Source organism: Helicoverpa zea, chromosome 14 (assembly GCF_022581195.2).
Source record: "Helicoverpa zea isolate HzStark_Cry1AcR chromosome 14, ilHelZeax1.1, whole genome shotgun sequence".
Lineage (NCBI taxonomy): Eukaryota > Metazoa > Arthropoda > Insecta > Lepidoptera > Noctuidae > Helicoverpa > Helicoverpa zea.
Window position 1 is genome coordinate 7,727,544 of NC_061465.1, and position 18,133 is coordinate 7,745,676.

At 37.3% G+C, this 18,133-nt stretch overlaps 2 protein-coding genes across 2 annotated transcripts; one reads left to right on the forward strand and one right to left on the reverse strand.

The window, feature by feature from the left end:
• Positions 1 to 4,162: 4,162 nt before the first annotated feature.
• Positions 4,163 to 12,446, forward strand: LOC124636185. The gene is made up of 4 exons (XM_047172128.1): positions 4,163 to 4,516; positions 9,253 to 9,466; positions 9,851 to 10,026; positions 10,687 to 12,446. Exons 1-4 carry the CDS (start codon positions 4,490 to 4,492, stop codon positions 12,334 to 12,336), a joined length of 2,067 nt encoding a protein of 688 aa, XP_047028084.1. The 5' UTR covers positions 4,163 to 4,489; the 3' UTR covers positions 12,337 to 12,446.
• On the reverse strand, positions 12,348 to 17,996 carry LOC124636183 (nonsense-mediated mRNA decay factor SMG9-like). The gene is made up of 8 exons (XM_047172125.1): positions 17,829 to 17,996; positions 17,496 to 17,736; positions 16,943 to 17,077; positions 16,292 to 16,558; positions 15,584 to 15,797; positions 15,067 to 15,252; positions 13,218 to 13,384; positions 12,348 to 12,743 (listed from the first exon to the last, which is right to left on the reverse strand). The coding sequence occupies exons 1-8, from the start codon at positions 17,862 to 17,864 to the stop codon at positions 12,541 to 12,543; spliced, it is 1,449 nt and encodes a 482-aa protein (XP_047028081.1). The 5' UTR covers positions 17,865 to 17,996; the 3' UTR covers positions 12,348 to 12,540.
• Positions 17,997 to 18,133: the final 137 nt, after the last annotated feature.

Here is an 18,133-nt window from a genome sequence, read left to right on the forward strand (position 1 = left end):
TATATCTATAGAAGCAAGTAAGCATATAGGTATCTACCGATGTCTTACTGTGCCTATGATAATACAAAGTAGGTCATCCTCCTGCCCTTATCCCAATTTTATTTGGGGTCGGCGCAGCATGTTTTCTTCTTCCATACTCTTCTATCTGCATAACCAGCTAATTTTCCATGAAAGTTGATGGGGGTCAGTCGCCTCAAGGTAAGCCAGGACTCGTTTACCTGGTCTAAGTTGACGGTTATTCAGATGGAAGGTGATAAAACTGGGATTTGAAACATGAAAACTTTCAGTGTTTTATTTTTTAATTAATTATCTATCTTGATTGGCGCCGATGACGACCAAAAGTGATAACGAATCTTAATGACCGATTAGGCGATTAAAACTAATTTTCAAGGTTTGTTTAACCTCATTGATTGGCTCTTGCTACATAATTAGAGAATGTTAAGTCATTCTTTAAACCTGTATATTATTTTGACGTCACAAAAGTTTAAGAAAAAGCAAACGTCAATGTTTTGAAAGATCTTTACACTCTATTTTTTTTTTATACTAAATTGTCCTATTCCTATACAGCCAGTTTCTTCATCAAAAGTTAAAGCCAAAGTAAAAGTCAAAGTAATGTCTAAAGTAAAAGTAACGGTCAAATTCAATTTTTCTATTAGTTTTGCTGTCACTTTAGCCTTGAAAAAACGTATTTGACCGTTACTTTTACTTTAGACATTACTTTAACTTTAACTTTTGATGAAGAAACTGGCCGTTAGACTTTCAATAAGATTAAAACATCTTCCGAGAACTAGAGAAAAAATGCCATATTCTTCAGTGCAGATTCATCCGCCCGCAGCATCCGTATGTCACCGTCCCCGCCCAGCGTAGAGACGCGCCAATCCCGGCCGACTCCGCCTATCGATCCCGGCCATCCCGGGACACAGGTGTTCCCGGGTAATTGACGACCAAATGGATTGTACCCAAACACCCAAAAATGTTTCGCCAAGCTTTCTCAATATTCAAGTTATATTATCCGTCTGTTTTGCTAGACTGAGTTGCTGAATTCAGGGACCATAACCAGACAACCTTGTTTTGGAAAAATATATTTTTTCCGTCATCATATGTGAGACAGACGACTGATTGATGATGACGGTGTTTTAGTAATGGTTCTTATCTTTACACTCTATACAAGGTGTTGATTTGCATTTGTGCCATCTTCAGGAGGACATAAAATACGTAAATAATCGATTGGAATTACAGTAGACGGGAAATAGCTAATATGCACTGCTTTTTTTGTCATTGCAATGTCGTAGTATTTCAGAAGTAATCCAATTTTATGAATGAAATTTATGAATAATCGTTGTGTATGCTTTGTGTTTGCGTTTGTGTGAGGGCACTGCACGGTTTTAAGGCCAGTAACACACGCACCAAGTTTAAATACGGCTAGATGACATTAACGGAATTCCGAAAAAAAAAAAAAAATTACGTACCAATTTTTTTGTTGATTTGGGTCGAGAATCATTAGCATAATTACGTCCTTGACTATGGCACGGATGCAAATCAACAGCTTGTATATTGGTGTACCTACAGCCTGTACAATACATATAATATATAAAGCCTACAAAGCTTTTCTAATCATAACGATAAATCACATTAGGTACCCTGAATTTCAGGCCTATTGTGGTTTATTACTTACATAGCTGAGCTACAATACCAGAACGCCGAGGTATTGTTTTGATAGGAAAATTACTTTCAGCAATACAGCAATAAATCATGGGTAGCTATTTTTGTTGGCAATAATTTCAATTTTCCGCCCAGTTACATGGCGCCTGAAGATGCCAATATTGCCACACGAAACCTTATTCTACTTACTAACGTATTTTTTTTTGGAGAAAAGAAGAACGAAACTCAAATTCGTTGGTTAGTTTAAAAGTTTAAAAGATAATGCCTAAATAGATGATCTTTTTTATTTTTGGTTACAATTTGACATTAGAAGACAGGAGCAAAATTAAAAATTATTATGTATCAAGTACAAAGTAATTTTTCTCTTGTATTTTGACGTACTTTAACGTATGTAGCGTATTCATCTATGCTTACTTTGTGTTGGGTATAGAACCTTCTAGAGATAGTAGTCAATAAATTCATCCGATAAAGGATAGCATAGATAATTTTTATCATTCTCAGGTACTTAATACAAGGATGATTCATTCCCTGTTTGACTAACACTGACTCAAAAATAATATATTCCTTTAATGAACAAACATCACGCATAATTTTGCAATCTTATCTACAGAAGCACGTGTAAGCTGCAATTTAACTGTAATGCTGATCGATTGATTCAAATTGTGTGAGAACTTATCAATCATGGTTATAGTAGTAAAGCAGAGCAATGTAATTGTTATGTGAATCTGCAAAAAAAAATCCTTGGGTACCTATGTGCTTTCAGGCATAGAACATCACTCGATATTGCTCAGACTGCTCTAAGCCAAAGGCAAAAAATTTAATGTTGTCCCATTTCATTATATGACTAGATAAAAAATATTATCAGCGCGTCCGATAGGCGTACATTTCAGTGAGCAGGCTGATCAAGCGGTTAACTATGTACCTTCCTCTGTATAAAAAATCTAGTAGGTAACTAATTAGTCTTATAGTCAGAATATTGGCTGAACATTGAATTTGAAAAAAATAATGGTGAAACTTTACAATCTTCCAGTCTGCATCGCTATTGTCAGACTTGACTGCCAATGCTCCCCAGCGGGGCCCAGCAGGGCCAAGGCCTGCCGGGGCTGCGGGTTGTTCGAAAGAGATACCGCGGCCCTGGTACATAAAAGGCCTATGACGGAACACGACGGTTTTTAGTCAGTAAGAGTCTGACACTCCCTCACCGCTGCTAACCCACAGCGGGAGGGGTCATTTGATGATTTTTAACGTCGGAAAAAAAAAAAAACTGCCAATGCTTGACACTGAATGTTTCCTGAATGGTCTGTACCTGAATATGTACTTATGTTCATATTTTCAATTTGTGTTTCCATACAAGTTGCCCAACTCTAGGCTCTTCATTTGTCAACATTTCTGCTGGCTGTCTGAACTATGTTTAGAAAAATATATAGATCTCTACAACCCAGTAACCAGGGCATTTTTTGTCGTTTATTTGTTTACCTATCTTTGAAAAAACCGAAAGTAAAGCAACCCACATTAGAGATACTACATTTCAAGAACAGCGACTATCCTGTTTCAGGATCTTAGGTACATCCATTTTACGACTGTAGTAGTTGGCAATAAAATCGAAATTCAAAACGTCTGTTATCTGAATTTAAATGGCTACTCATTTCCATTTTACCGCCCAGAAATTGATTTACTCGATTACAACGTGATATAATTTATGCAAAGAAACATGTACCGCTCTGCGACATCCTCGGTCTAATGTCAGTTCGCAATTCTGTATTAATACTATAATAAACAGTTATACATAACAAATACAATACGATGACAACATATTTCACGAAGGTCACGGCAAACGCTAATTTTCTTTATTGCGACTTCGTAACGGAACACGCGATGTAAATAAAGCAATATTTTTTTGTTTTCCGCGATTATGAAGTTGCAATTAGGTACAAATCTGGGTGTAAGTTATCTGGTGGTCGTGACACTATGAAATGGGGCACGGAAATATTCTTGCTTATCATCTTCTAGATACGTAATGGAGACCCTAATTGATAACAAAGTTCGAATAGGCTAGGTATCTAATCATAGAAAACCGATAGTATTTAATTATCTTGGCCGCCAAGCTGGTGATGGCTAGACAAGAGATTCAACTTAGTCAACTTAGGTAAGTCAACTTAGGTACTCCTAATTCGATGTACGTATGTGTATTTTGTTCTCTTCCGAGTTTCAGCAAAAGTTCATAAATCCAGCGTTAGTGTTTTCTTATAAATGATTGACTTGAAAACATTTAATCGACTGTGTAGGTACCAATTAACCCATTAGGCCAGCCGGGTACCATTTAGCATAATAATGTTATTATTAAAGTAAGACACGACACATAGTAATCTATCGTATAAAGGTGAATTACATCAAAGTAATAATCGTAGGTATACAGAAAATAACGCGTGCAACATTGATTAAAAACAAAATAATGGCATAAAAAGGACGGCTGATTATCATAGCGTTGTTTGGCTTTTACTGCGCCCGTGCTGTAAAAGCCAAACATACTGGGTGCATGCAAGAATTTTCTATTCAGGGAAGGCAATGAACCTTTGAAAGCAACCTACGCGCCGTGAATTGTACACACGTGGAAAGCCCGTCGCCATAACGACCACGCAGTTAGGCCAATAGACTTTCCCATTTTCCGGCAAACAACAACCTCCTTTCACCATTTTACTCTATGCTTCAGCTATCATGACAAATAAATTCAATTCTGACATCTAAAAAGTGCTCAAGACGTCTGTGATATTTTACAATCAGTTTTTGAATTCTTTGCAATCATAAAAAGTGTTAAGTTTCTACGACAATGGCCTTCAACTTCGATAGTGGTCAAGTAAGTGGCTAATTACTTTATTTTACTTCTAAAATATGTTTCATAGAATATTTTAATTTTCTTTGATAAGAAAATATTCTAGGGGATTAAAATATATAATCTTCTATCACCTGTGTTATATTAAGATAAGATACTATACTGGTTTCTAATTGATAAGCTTAGTTGCTAAGTCTCATGTCGATAACATAGTATCGGTTAATTCGATATATACCTTCAGAACCTTTAATCACTGGTATCCTGGTATAATAAAATCTGATTGATTGGTTAATCGTAATCTTCTTTTTCCTGACATAGACCTCATTTCACGATCATACCTGTAATTACATTACCTACATATTCACTTAAAATATTCTCGCTCCGGGTCTATATTGTCCCCACTAGGGGACTTCGGCAGGAGACTCTTATATTCGACACTTGTGCTTAGGACCAGAGTGATTAGGATCAGCCGTATTCTTGGTTTGACGATCCTTATTGTTTCTGACCAGGCTTTTATCAATGCCCATCTAGGAACTAACTTTCGGTAATGATTCCAACTAAGCATTTATTGTATTTATCCCACAAATCATCGTGTCCAGTAGATCCATTGCTGTTAATCCCATAAAATCTAACACCACTGCACCTGCAGCTTGCTTTACTTCCCCCTAGGCTGGTGCAACACGGACATTTTTTACTTACTTACAAATTGTAATTCCTTTAATCCCAGTTAGATACATCCAATTACATCGTAAACATCCTTAGCCACATCACCACCATCCAATTATAACTCCTATTTTGCAATAACATAAGGTTCAATTTTGCTTGTATTTTACTGGTTATAATGGATCATTGGATAGAGGGGTGATTTTTTATTTGCAACTGAATGACAATTTTTACAGCATTGTGTGCAACGTTATAATCCGTGTTTGACACATCGTGCTGGTAGTCTTTAGTTAATAGCTCTCGTGTTTTTGAGATAAATTGTTTTTATGTATTGTTGTTTTGATAGAAATATGTATTTGTAATTCTGGAGATTATAAGGAAACAAATGGTGTTTTTATTCTATAGTTCCACTTGCTATTGTGTGTCAGTAGTAGGAGTCAACTGTGACTTGCAGTTTAAGCGTTCAATAGGTTGTTCAATAAACTGCCAGTTTTTTATACACAAAAATACAATAATATCAATTCAATATTCTTATGTAGGCATGTTTGCGTTAAATCGAGTGAGTTCACCTATCAAAATGTGCAATTAAGTCAGGTCTGTGGAAATGTTAGCGAACCACAAACTACTCGTAAGTAGATGCTCACCTCTTCTTTAAACACCTTTAATGGGACAGTCCCATTAAAGGTGTTAGAACCGAGTCCCATTGGGACTCCAACCAAACGCCATTCACAAATCATGCCTTCGTTAGCAGCTAATTGGAATTTCCCGATTTCCATACTATAGTGATGTGCCTATATCACGTTCGTTAACTTGACGAGAGTTATCGAGTGCGTGATTCTTGCCGGAAGCCGATGTCGGTCGTGTCGTGACTCAAACCGAAGATGTTTTACAATCGACCTTAAGTTTTACAACTTAAAATAGTCGGCTGTATCTGTAGGTACAAGACATCTATCAAAGTCACCATGTTTTCGCGAACGGAAATATCGACGGGGCCTGAAAAAATGAGCCTGTCGTGAAATGGGTTTTATACTTTTGCCATAACTTGACAATTTACATATTTGTTTATGTTTGGGAGAATTCCACGTAACGAAGTTAAATTGCTCACTTTCCTCAATGTAAATAAGTCAACTTATATGTGTATTGCTTGGATGGGAGTTAAGGAAATTCACCAAGAGCTGCATCGGCAATACCTACTTACATCTTTTATTAAAAAAAAAAAAACACAGGGTGCGATACTATGCCTAAGCTAGGTAGGTACCATGAAGTTCAAAATCTCGGTATCACAAAACATAAACTAGCAGATTCAATCCGTTTATTGCTGATCATAATAATTAATGAAAAATACTTTAAGGCATGCAATTTTAGCGTTTAGTTTAGGTTCAATAAAACCTAAAATATGAATAACTTAAACTAGTAGCTATCTATTAATTTTTATCTGTTTAGTCTGACAAAATAACCACCAACCACCATAGTAAATACTCATTTCGTTGTGATGTATTGTGGAGAATGAACCCTTGCGAAAGTTGTTAATGTTTATTTAATGTTTAGTATTTTATAGAAATGGTATTTCGAAAGTATTTGGTACCTATATTAAAAAAAAACTACATGTACGTAGCCGTACGTAGGTAGTAGTACAGCGTACCTATTATTTAACAATGTCAGCAATTTTCTAATAACGTTCACATGCAAAACATGTAGAACACATTTTGACGTAGTTATTTACGATCGCCTTGAAGTAGTTATACATGCACGCAACTAAATTCGTCTAACAAAAAGAACATACGCAAATTAGGTTCACTTTTAGCCAATAGGGTTCTATATTTAGCTGACGATGATGGTGCAAAAATCCGATCGTAGAAGCAACCCTTTCTCTTACGTAACTTGCGGTTTGAAGCTTCGAAGCCGAGCTATTTAAATGTGGGTGACTGAAGACCGTGACAAATGAACAAGTTCAGGGACGTGCAGACAAATTGATGTCATTTACGCAACACGCTATAAGTCAATCTGTTACAATTGCCTGCAAATGTTGCCAACCGGTACCGTTTATTTCTTGGGAGGTTCATAAATGTATGAGTTCTGGTAATTGCTATTGTTGGCTACAAGTCGTAAATGGACTGAAATTATAATGCTAAATGGTCAGTCGAGGAGATTAGTCAGTCGGTAGTACCAGATTAACAACACTGAAGGGGTTTAATTTTAATTGGGATGGAGACTTATATTGAGAATAAATATTCAAGCACTACAGGAAGAGAAACTGACGACATGAGATGCCAACGATGATATGTCAGTTGATAGAAAAAACCTTGTTCCACATTTTATTTCCAAGTTGCACGTGGAACAGAAGTGTCCATATTTTAGCCGTGCAGCTAAAATAGACATGCAAATCTTCAATAACACCTATGTTATTTTCCTATTTGTTGAAACTTCCACTTAAGTGCAAGGCTATTCTGCATGTATTGTCAGTTTATTTCGTTTACCACGCGATTCAATTTTGTATGAGTATGTAGAAGAAAAGTTTTTATATTGGTAGGTATACGCACCTCTCATCCCGGCCGCCGCGCTGGACCAGGTAGACACCATGGGCGCCGGGTGTCGCGTGATGACTCCCGGCCACCGTAGGCGTGGGTCTGTGGGCGGTGAGTTCGGGTGGCTCATCGTCCCTCTGTCTGCTTAGACGACAGACCCGTGTCGACGGCGCGCGTTGTTCCACGCGCTCCTCAAAGAGATGTCAGCAACCCCAGCGGGCCCCAGCAGGGCCAAGGCCTGCTGGGGCTGCGGGTTGTTCGAAAGAGATACCGCGGCCCTGGTACATAAAAGGCCTAGGACGGAACACGACGGTTTTCAGTAAGAGTCTGACACTCCCTCACCGCTGCTAACCCACAGCGGGAGGGGTCATTTGATGATTTTTGACGTCGGAAAAAAAAAGGTCTGTGCAATGACAAAGTTGGGTTCTAGGCATAATTGTGATACTTACTTACGTTCCTGTTATTCGGTAAATAATGATACGTATGGCTGATACACACAATCCTCATATTGTTTAGGTATGTCTCTGGCATTGTTTTCATAAAACTTGGTTATGTTTACCCCGTGTGCGTGAGTTACAGGTACTTACGGGTATTTAAGCGCACATTGGGTGGGGTTGTAAAACAAGACCTTACTCTGTTTATTTCAACTCGTATTATTGATTTTTTATATCTTTTAACAACTGCGTTTTTATCGGAATACGTTTTGACCTTGTTTTGTCATAGCAAAAAGCTTTTTGCATGCTAATAACAAATTACGATTACAAACGCAGTTGGTTTTGTGATTTCTTTTATATCGTGTCTTTTTATCAATGGTAACGAAATAACAGAACTTATTTGTAATCATTTACTTGCATTGATTGGATGACTCGCTTCTATAGTTACACAAGTTTGTCGCCTTACAATATTTGACAAGATAATTCTAAATTATTGCGGGCATTTTATAATTTAGTCAAATGGGCGCGTGATGTATGGGGTAAATAACAATTTGCAACCCTTTGTTGAGGGGATGATGATTATAACGCCCCGCTTTACGGGGGGCGAGTTGACACCTGATCAATGGGTGACGGGTGCAGTGCTATTGTTATACTTTATGGGTTTTTTTTGAAGATCTCTCGACTAGGCACTATTGAATTTTTTTTATATTGTTGAATTTTTTAAATTATACTTTGCTAAAATCAGCAGTTGATCTGATTGATCTAATTCTCGATTCGAAGAAGTCGAAAGTGTTATTCCCAAGTTAATTCATAAATTATTTTCAAAGTGATCTACGACAAAAATAGTTAATGGAGAAGGAACCTTCCTTTAATTCGTAGAGACGATATGTCGCCAAGTTGCAACGCAATCATGGTATTAAATTTTGTGGGGGAATGATTACTTTTTAATTTTGATGTCTGAGGGACACGTGCGTATTACCACAGACACGTGCCGGCCGTCCTCGAATAATCATCATTGTTTTTAACAATTCAACACAGTCATGTATTTGTATGTAAGAGGACGATATTTACATTCAGGGTTAAGGTACCGGAGTAATGAAATTTTTACATAGTAATAACACTATTATCTTTTCAACAGTTTAACAGCGAATCGACACCGAAGCGCTTGGGTAACTGGCAGGTCCCACGATGGGCGCCAACAAGAGCAAGACCGTTAGAAATGCGGCCAGATCCGAAACCCATATGCGATATCAACGGGCATTTTTTGCCTGGGGCTCCGAGAGGCACCTCGCGATGTTTTGGCCATTATACTGGCACCTGGGAACTACCAAGGAAAATAACAAGAAAAGTTGGTACGTAAATGCGCCTTACGGCACTAATAAAAGTTCGTTTAGGATACTTTGATGAATCATATCATTATTGTTCGACCTTGGCAAAAGACATAAAGCTTCGTCATTTATTTGTCAACATACACGCAAAACACTTCCTACTTCCCAAAAGTATCGTGTTACGCAGTAGTTAAGAGACCGATTTTGAATATTTCGCTACTTATCGATTTGCTCAATGGCCACATAAATAAGGATTTTTGTTAAAATCGATGACCTATTAATGTGTCTGCACGCGAATCCTGCCATATTTTGTGTAGGTCAAAATCATTATCAGAACGATGCCGTTTTATGGAAAGCCGTTCTTCGAATGTATGCAGTTTTATCGAGTGGTTCGTTGTCTCTTTTCAGCGGAGGAGTTAGCAAAGGAGCCACCGAATGGGAGATTTCCAGACTGGTTGAATCTTCGCGTTCAAAGGCCGAAGGCTGCAGCAGCAGCGCGCCTGCGCGCCGAGAAACGCGGCAAACTTAAAAAGGAGCCAAGCAAGCTTGAGTTGCACGAAGACGACGACGCACAGACGTTCGAAGTGAGTGAATAAGGTTACACGCGAGTTTCGATTGAGGGACGGTTGGCGCGAAATGTGCTCTTGTTTGTTTGTGGTAGCGTGGTAGTGAATCGACGTCACCCTTACATACGTTTCTTTGAAAGTTTTGCATTCCGAAGTAGGTCAGTGTTGGTGATAGCCGTACACAGTTGCTTGTAGTTTATATTTTTATTTCATTACTGTTGTTACGTTACTGTCTTGAAGATATTTACGAATATCCACTAACTTTTATACGGACTTACCTACTTATTTAAATTGAAAACCTTTCTTTGGGGAAATCAACTATGGACTTCTAGAAGTTGATTGATAAGTGATGGCTTATTTTTTTTGCGCACTATTCAAATCTAGAATTAAACACTGAAAAGGATACAACGATTAACACTTCTAATCAAAAACTTCATTCTCACCGTAACAATTTCGTATCATATTGTTAATTTTCTTTTGTTTTATTTTATTTCAGCCACGCAAATGCCCGTTTCACAAGCACAAAAAGAAAAGAATTCAAAGATTTCTTGAATGAGGCACAGTTTAGTTGCATATTTGATTGTCTGTTTATAATTTTGATTACTTATTTAATGTATTTTTAAATAATTATGCGAAATTTGAAATTCTTCTAAATTTTTACATGTCTGTACAAATAAGGAATCTAAAACTAAAGCTGATAAAACACGAAATAATACTGAAGACAATAAAGATCAAGAAAATAAAGTCACAGACAAAGACGACGATCCGTTAGAATTGAATATTAAAAAAGAACCAATACAGTCCGATGGGCGCGGACCTTACGTTCCTGGTTCACTGACTGATCCGGACAAGAGGCACGATAGCCATGAAGCTCTAGTCAAAGATGCTGTTGAACAAATACACGGACCTCAAGAGGAAGAGGTTGACAAATTTTGGCGGAAAGTAGCTGAAAACGCGAAGAAAAATGATCTTGTTGAAGAACAGAATAATATGAGAGACGTTAAAACAAGTGGGACTCCTAAACTGCCCCATGTTAACGTCGCACAGAACTTTCAGTTTGCGAGGAAAATGCACGTCGGAAATCTGGAGCATCAGCCGTTACCTGATACTTTAGGATACCGAAATTTAACGAAAGTTGCGGAACATCGTGATTCTGATATCATTGTTAAACCGTACGCTATCGGGTGGAAAGGATACGGCGCATCTGGCCCTACGTGTTGCACTAAGATGCGTGTTCATAGGCCCAAGACAAGCGACCCTAAGAAGCCTGATGGTGATAAAGGAGAAAGCCAAAGGCCATCAACATCTGCACCGGATTTAGGAGGACAATATGCAAAACAAATGTCTCTCATGGATCTAGCAATATGTTGGGATTTTAGGCCAGAAGACCCCAAAAGGGAACCAAGGCCACCAAAGCATATAGACGGCTCCAACGGGTCGAAAGCACCAGCGGTCTTCACTATGGTGCATACACCAAAGGAAGAACATGAAGGTATAAATATTGGTCATACCAATCCCATTTTTAATCAGAATCGTGTGGTAGGTGACATAGGCCATCACCCGGTGCCATATTTTGAGAAGGATATGGCAAAAGAAAGACGAAGAGAATCATGTGATGTTCAATATTGTCCTCAACATGCCACTGCTAATGAAAGAGGCTCCAGATCGGCGTCATCTAGCAGGAAGAGTTCAGGTCAGTCAGGAAAGAAGCCAGAATGTGACGGAATCCACGGATGCGGTACTCCGAGTGAAATGAGTCGTAAGTCTAGTCGGGGCGACACAAGGCCAGAAAAACTGCAACCTATAAAGGATGCATGGAACGCCAAAAATAAGAATAATAACAACGCTGGTTATGACGTTAATCGCAATCGTAATAGTTTAGAGTCGTACGAGAAGACTCCACTGGCGCAAGGTAAATTGCATCACAGCTCGCCAAATGAGTCACAGCAGTTTTCGCGACGTTCAACGAAAGACAGCGATCAACTAAATATTAAACACAAAAATTGCGTGTCTTGTAATGGCGCTAAATTATCCCATGACACGAAACAGAAGGAAGATTATAAGTTTGCGTTTAAAGCTGGTAACCCTAACTCAGTACAGAGCGTGACAGGTTCTACTGACTCTAAAGGAGTGAAAATGCCTAAGATGCGTCATCCATACAGCAAGAAATCGTATACAATTCCGACCTTAGCACCTCCGTTCAGTATCTGGCGTGACGCGAACGCGACCGGCTACCCCGAACACTGGCGGTTGGCGAGCGTCTATCAACACGCTTACAAACCACCTGAGCAGAGGCGTAAACCGCTTATAGACAGCGTTTATCAGTGAAAGTGAAAATGCACCTTATGATTAACGTTTATTGGGTCCAATAACCAATAACAGAATGTACATTAAATTATTTTAGTCAGCTGTTTGGAATTAAATATTTAAAACGATAATTGTTTTTCGATTCGTTATCATAACAGCTGCGCGACACCTGCGTGGTATCAGCCCTGATATGGAAATAATCCTCTTACGTCAGGTCCGTAGTGTTCACGGTAAAAATCTTTCGTATTCCATGAAGAAAGTGCACTTTCTTATTGTTTCCCAGGCTTTGCTGCAGTAGTGGAACCACCCCTTTTCCGAGAGGTTTGGTACATTCGTGATTTGATGTCTGTTGACTCCCAAGATCATCCAACGTAGGCGTTTTGCAAGTTGCTCGAAACCTGGATGACCGCGGTATATATCCCGATTCTCTGCGAAGTAACGATGATATGATAAAATATTACAATGAATGCTGCTATTAGTCATTGCTTTATTTATTCGGGGATTAGATAAGACGATAATCTATATACTTTGTAGCCTTCATAAGGCCTGAAACTAAATTTAAAGTGAAAATATTTAAACGATATCCGGATATACGCTAATGGGGAAGACTGAATTCTGAGGGAGGCCAGAAACTTTAAATTGGTTGACCTAAGTTATCTCAGGGAGCGAATGAAATGAAATGCGGGAACTGAACTTTATAAACGAATCTAAATTGATCTGCCATAATAAATCACAACAAATTACCAAAACATTAAACAGACATTAAAAGAAAACTAATTCCTTTACAAAAAGTTAGTCGCAACAGTGATTTATGCTAAAACTTTTAACGACGTAACCTTAGCAAAGACAAATGAGCACGGGAACTGAATGAAGTGGCCTTGGCATAGCGTCCTCGAACTTACCAAAGTCGCTGTATATTTCCGGCAGTAGAAAGAGGTTGATAGGCGTCCCACACTTGTCTATGCTGTAACCGTTGCAAACACTGTCCACATTCAAGCCATTCTTGTTCGTGTCGCTGTACATGTACATTCCCGAGTTGAGTTGCAGATTCGATTTTTGAAATGCTTTTCTGAAATTGAATGAATTGATGGTATGATAAACTCAGTCATTAGTTCTTATTGGTCAGATTTTTGGGAGTGAAGAAGGGCACCTTCCCTTATTAGCGGGGCAAATGGTATATGATTGAGTATTTTTTGCTCGACTTGTTATTGACGATATAAGCTATATACAATTGAATTTGGATATTTTTTGATAATACATTGGTATTTGGCTTTTTTTCTGCCTGATCGATGTAGCAGTTGTGCTAGTTACCTAATTAACCTCGTTACCACCTACGTAATTCAACTTTTATGTGCTCCCTAGAAAATATTATTATAAAAGCCAGACTTTTGTTGCCAGGTAGCTTGAATTAATCCTTTGTAACCCTTTTGTAATATTTGATAGTAAAATGAAGCGCCATGTTTGAAAGGTTATTTTACCTCATTACATTGTAATTTTGTTAAATTCTATTTTCCATATTTCATTTATATGTACAATAGTCACAAATGTGTTGGAGTAAATACTACAGTTTGAAGCTAACAATGCTACATTTACGTTGAACCAAAACCTTCTTCAGTGTTATTCCTAGCAGGATATAAATGCAAGGGTACTACCAGGCCTCTGTCACTCGACGTACTTGCGCGCGATAAATGCCTACCGCTCGCTGGGTTACCGGTAGCCTCACGCGGCTCAGGGCTTTCAACAGTCACACGCGCCGCGCGCGCTCTAATATTATTATTTTTATTTCGTGGCATGTTATGCTGTTGGTTTTTATTAGGTTCTTTAAGCTACCTCACAAACTGATGGATTATTTTGAGTTGTGTTGGTTTATATGCGACTATTGTAAGATTTAGAAACATTTTATATGTATGAACTTATCTAGTAATTCTATTTTTTTTTAAATAAATTAATATTTATCTACTTTATGATTTTAACAACAGAGATCATTAGGTACTTATTTTACTTTAGATACCTACTTAGTTATATGAACTGTATTGTGAGTTTTGTAGCTCAAAACACATCTCGAGTGTAAGTAGGTATAGTTCTGGTCCAACTTAATGACGACTCGGAACATTACGCGTGTCGCCAATTTTAGTTATGTATCAACACTCGACGGAGTTGTACCATATAGGGTATGGCACTTGTGCTCAAAAAATAGTTGGAAACCGCCTTTGATTTTGACGAAAGCTTTACTTAAGCACTTACCTATGCTTACGTATTAGGTAATATTTAGTAATATGTACCTACCCATACTCCATTTTAGTAGGCAATACAATAGTTAACTAAAGAAAAATATTCTTGATATTACTTTTTCTTTAAAAACTCAGTTTTAAAAAAGGCTATCTTAAAATAAGCATAACTTTGTTTTCCTTCTTAAATATTAATAAATTGTTAGAAGCAACCCTAAGCACGGCCACGGCACGGTTGCGGTCACTGAACTGTGCGCTATCGCATTGGAATAACAATCAAGCGCTCGAGCTTTTAAGATTCATTTTATAACTCAGCTAGGAATTTGTAGGTAGTTGGGGAACTTGTAGGTGCTTATAACAGTAGGTATGGACTTTTTTGTATGAAGTGATTTATCTGTTACGTAGTAACTATTATATAATCTGTGGTACTACCTACCTAATGTAATAAGCCAGTTAGGGTTGTAAGCAAATAAACTTAACCAAGTATTTTTTATACCGTCTTATAATAGTTTGAAAATCTTACCTGTAAAGCTCTTGCATGATATTCAAAGATTCAGGAAGGAAGTCTTCGAGCTGACAGCGGTTATGTAGCAACAGTAAGTGGGGATGACTTTCTCCACCGCCGGTAGATTCTGAACCTTCTTGGTTGGCGGGAACCGTGTTCGATGCTGATAGGGAGGGTTTTAGCATTTCAGCTGCCTGAATGTACCTGATGAATTAGGATATAGTGGTAAATAATGAGATATTGCTGAAAGTAAGGAAATAAAGGCGTTTCTCTGAAAAGTTAATATATTTTTTACATGCCAAAAAAATATCAATTATCAATGCAATAATGGATAAATAAGCTTCAATTAAATAAACTACTATGATAATATTACAAGTTTTTTTTTGTTTCTACCGTCCCTCAGCTGGGAAAAGGTCTTCTATTCTCTCTTAATAGTAGATGCATAATGTAGTCATTGTACATGATGATGGACAGTTAATATTAGCTTCTAGTAGAAATTGTAAAAAGTTACTAACAGACTATGAAAATAAATTACCTCAAAAAATTATAATCAGTAAACCAGTCCTGCACAGCAATGAGGACATGACATATAGCCATCAGATACGACGCTATTTGCAAACAGTCTACGGTGACCACATTGGCACTTCTGGCTGTTATTGTCGTGTTGGACTCTTCAATGAGTGAGGGCGACCACAGAGCTTGGCAGTCTAGTAGGATGACTCTGTCATTTGTTATGTACATGTCAACACCTGAAATTGTTTATTAATATGTGATAATGTGTGATTGGGGATTTGCTTGATAAACATTTAGTAAAAAAAATGTATTTGAGTACTGAACAAGATTAAATTTACAGGGAACAGTTAAACGTTACCTACCTTATTATAAAACATAGTCCTAAAAAAGTACCAGCCTTAGTACCAGTAACCAAGTTAAACACATTTCTGATTGAGATTGGTTATTTGGTACATATACATTTGGTTATTTGGTATATGGAATTTCTCACTAGGAGATTAAAATATTATTTACTCCTGGTTTCTTAACTAAGGCAATAATATCAAAGTGGAAAATAGCTAAATACTTCTTATATTATAGGCATATGTTGTAGCTTGTAGCATAACTTGTTGGGAGAGCCTTTATCTAATAGTGAAATCGTGTATTAGGCTAATGAGGATGAGAAAATTATCCAAAGGAACCTTAAAAAATGAATATGCATTGAAATTACAAATATGTAGTCTCAAATTACCTTTAGTGCAATGGACACCTCTCTCAATCTGTTCAATATCTTGCATTTTGAATTTGAACAGATTCTCACTTTTATCCTGTCTTGTCTCAGGGACTCCAGCGAAATCCAGGGCTTCTAACTGATTCTCTAGTGGGGCTACATCATTACTATCAAATGGACTGTCTGCCAGTATTTCATGAGAATTCAATATTTGTGTACAGAGATTCTGATCATGAACATTGGTAGCAATCAGGTTCATTATCATGGACTTGCCAACACCTTGAGTGCCTGCAATGTTAAAGTTAAATTTAAGTTATTATAGTATAGTTATTCTCTAAAAATGGAAAAGAAAGAAATGAAAGCCTCAAGTTGCACCAAACTAGCAATAAATATTGTCTGTTTTCATAAAAATGCAGCTCTGAGTATTTAGGATAATTTTTTTTTTTAATAAAAACAGCAACTGTAAAATATATATGAAGTGATCAATGAAGGTTTTGTGGGCCTGAAAAAGAATGTACCTTTTTAATAAATAAAAAAAAAAATGGTGCATGATGAGTTTACAGATCTCAGATGGAGCTTTGGAAACTGCCTTATTTAATATTTTGGATATAACCCAGTTGCATCATTACTTGATTATGAAAGGTATTGATTTTGTGTGCTATATTCACATACCTATAATGCCAACTACTAAATAATTAGTGCTGGAGTCATGTAGGAACTCCAAAGCACTGGTGTTGAGTTCCAGGTTCTCATCCAGAAGCTTCACAGGTTCAGACATAAACTTCAGTGGAGGACTCGGCTTTTGTTCTGAAATTGTGAAAAATAATATTCTGTTAAAACAAGAGATAGATTCTGAGGTTTTTTAATAATTTTTTTATCATAGTCCTATTTGTTTCCCATGGTATTGGGTTGCCTAGGTAACTGGGTTGAGGTGGTCAGATAGGGCAGTCGCTCCTTATAAAGCACTGGTATTCAGCTACATCCGGTTAGACTGGAAGCCAACCCCAACATAGTTGGGAAAAAGGCTCGGAGGATGATGATTTGTTTCCCATTGTATCCACTCATGGCAAACACGAAAACTACTTCCCAGTATATGGATAAAAAATTTACTGTGTTACCCGCAGATATTGTAGCTTACCAACCTTTTTTTGGCTTATGGTTTAACCAAACAAACAAAATAATAATATATACTGAAGATTTAGGTTATAATGAGGTTAAATTTTACCTATATTTTTCTTCTCTTTGTTTTCATTTTGAGCAATCTTGCATGGATGTGGGCAATCGTCAGATGTAGAATTTTTAATAGTCCTTGGACTCTGGGGTCGTTCCTCTTTGGGAGCACTCTGTTCTCTAGTCTTCAGTATTATAGTGGGCTGCTTTTCTTTTTCCGGCTTGTCTTTGGTCTGATCTTTAACCGTTTCACGATCTGATTTCAAAATGACTGGTCTTCTAGGAGTTGCAGATTCCTGAAAAATGTTTTCATAGAAAAGAGTTTAGAGGTTTGTTTTGGTTGAGTTTATGAACAATGGGAAACTTTTTTGTACTAGTTTGTGCTTACCTTCGAAGTGAATATTTTCTTCTTTTTATCTGCCATGCTGTCCTATATATATTGGGTTATCTGTTATATTTGTTTATACAAAAAAATAAATCAAAGGGAAACATTCAAGAAAACCAAATTCTATTTCAACAACAATGTCAATTTGCTGTCACTAGTGTCAATTGGACATTGACAGACTGGACTGGAGTTCATAAAAGTGTTGCCAGCTACTTTTGGCTCTCTGAAGATCATTAAAACAAACAGACCCGGTAAGGTGTACTTGAAAAGATGAAAAGACTATGTTACAAGTAATTTAAAAAGTTATT

Excerpts from the sequence above, each read along its gene's own strand:
- LOC124636185 (XM_047172128.1), top strand. The coding sequence starts at position 4,490 with ATGGCCTTCAACTTCGATAGTGGTCAA. Across the intron at positions 4,517-9,252 it reads TCAACTTCGATAGTGGTCAA|TTTAACAGCGAATCGACACC; the intron begins GTAAGTGGCTAA and ends TCTTTTCAACAG. Across the intron at positions 10,027-10,686 it reads ACGACGCACAGACGTTCGAA|GAATCTAAAACTAAAGCTGA; the intron begins GTGAGTGAATAA and ends TGTACAAATAAG.
- LOC124636183 (XM_047172125.1), bottom strand. The coding sequence starts at position 17,864 with ATGGCAGATAAAAAGAAGAAAATATTCACTTCGAAG. Across the intron at positions 15,253-15,583 it reads ACTGATTATAATTTTTTGAG|GTACATTCAGGCAGCTGAAA; the intron begins GTAATTTATTTT and ends CTAATTCATCAG. Across the intron at positions 13,385-15,066 it reads ATCATGCAAGAGCTTTACAG|AAAAGCATTTCAAAAATCGA; the intron begins GTAAGATTTTCA and ends ATTCAATTTCAG.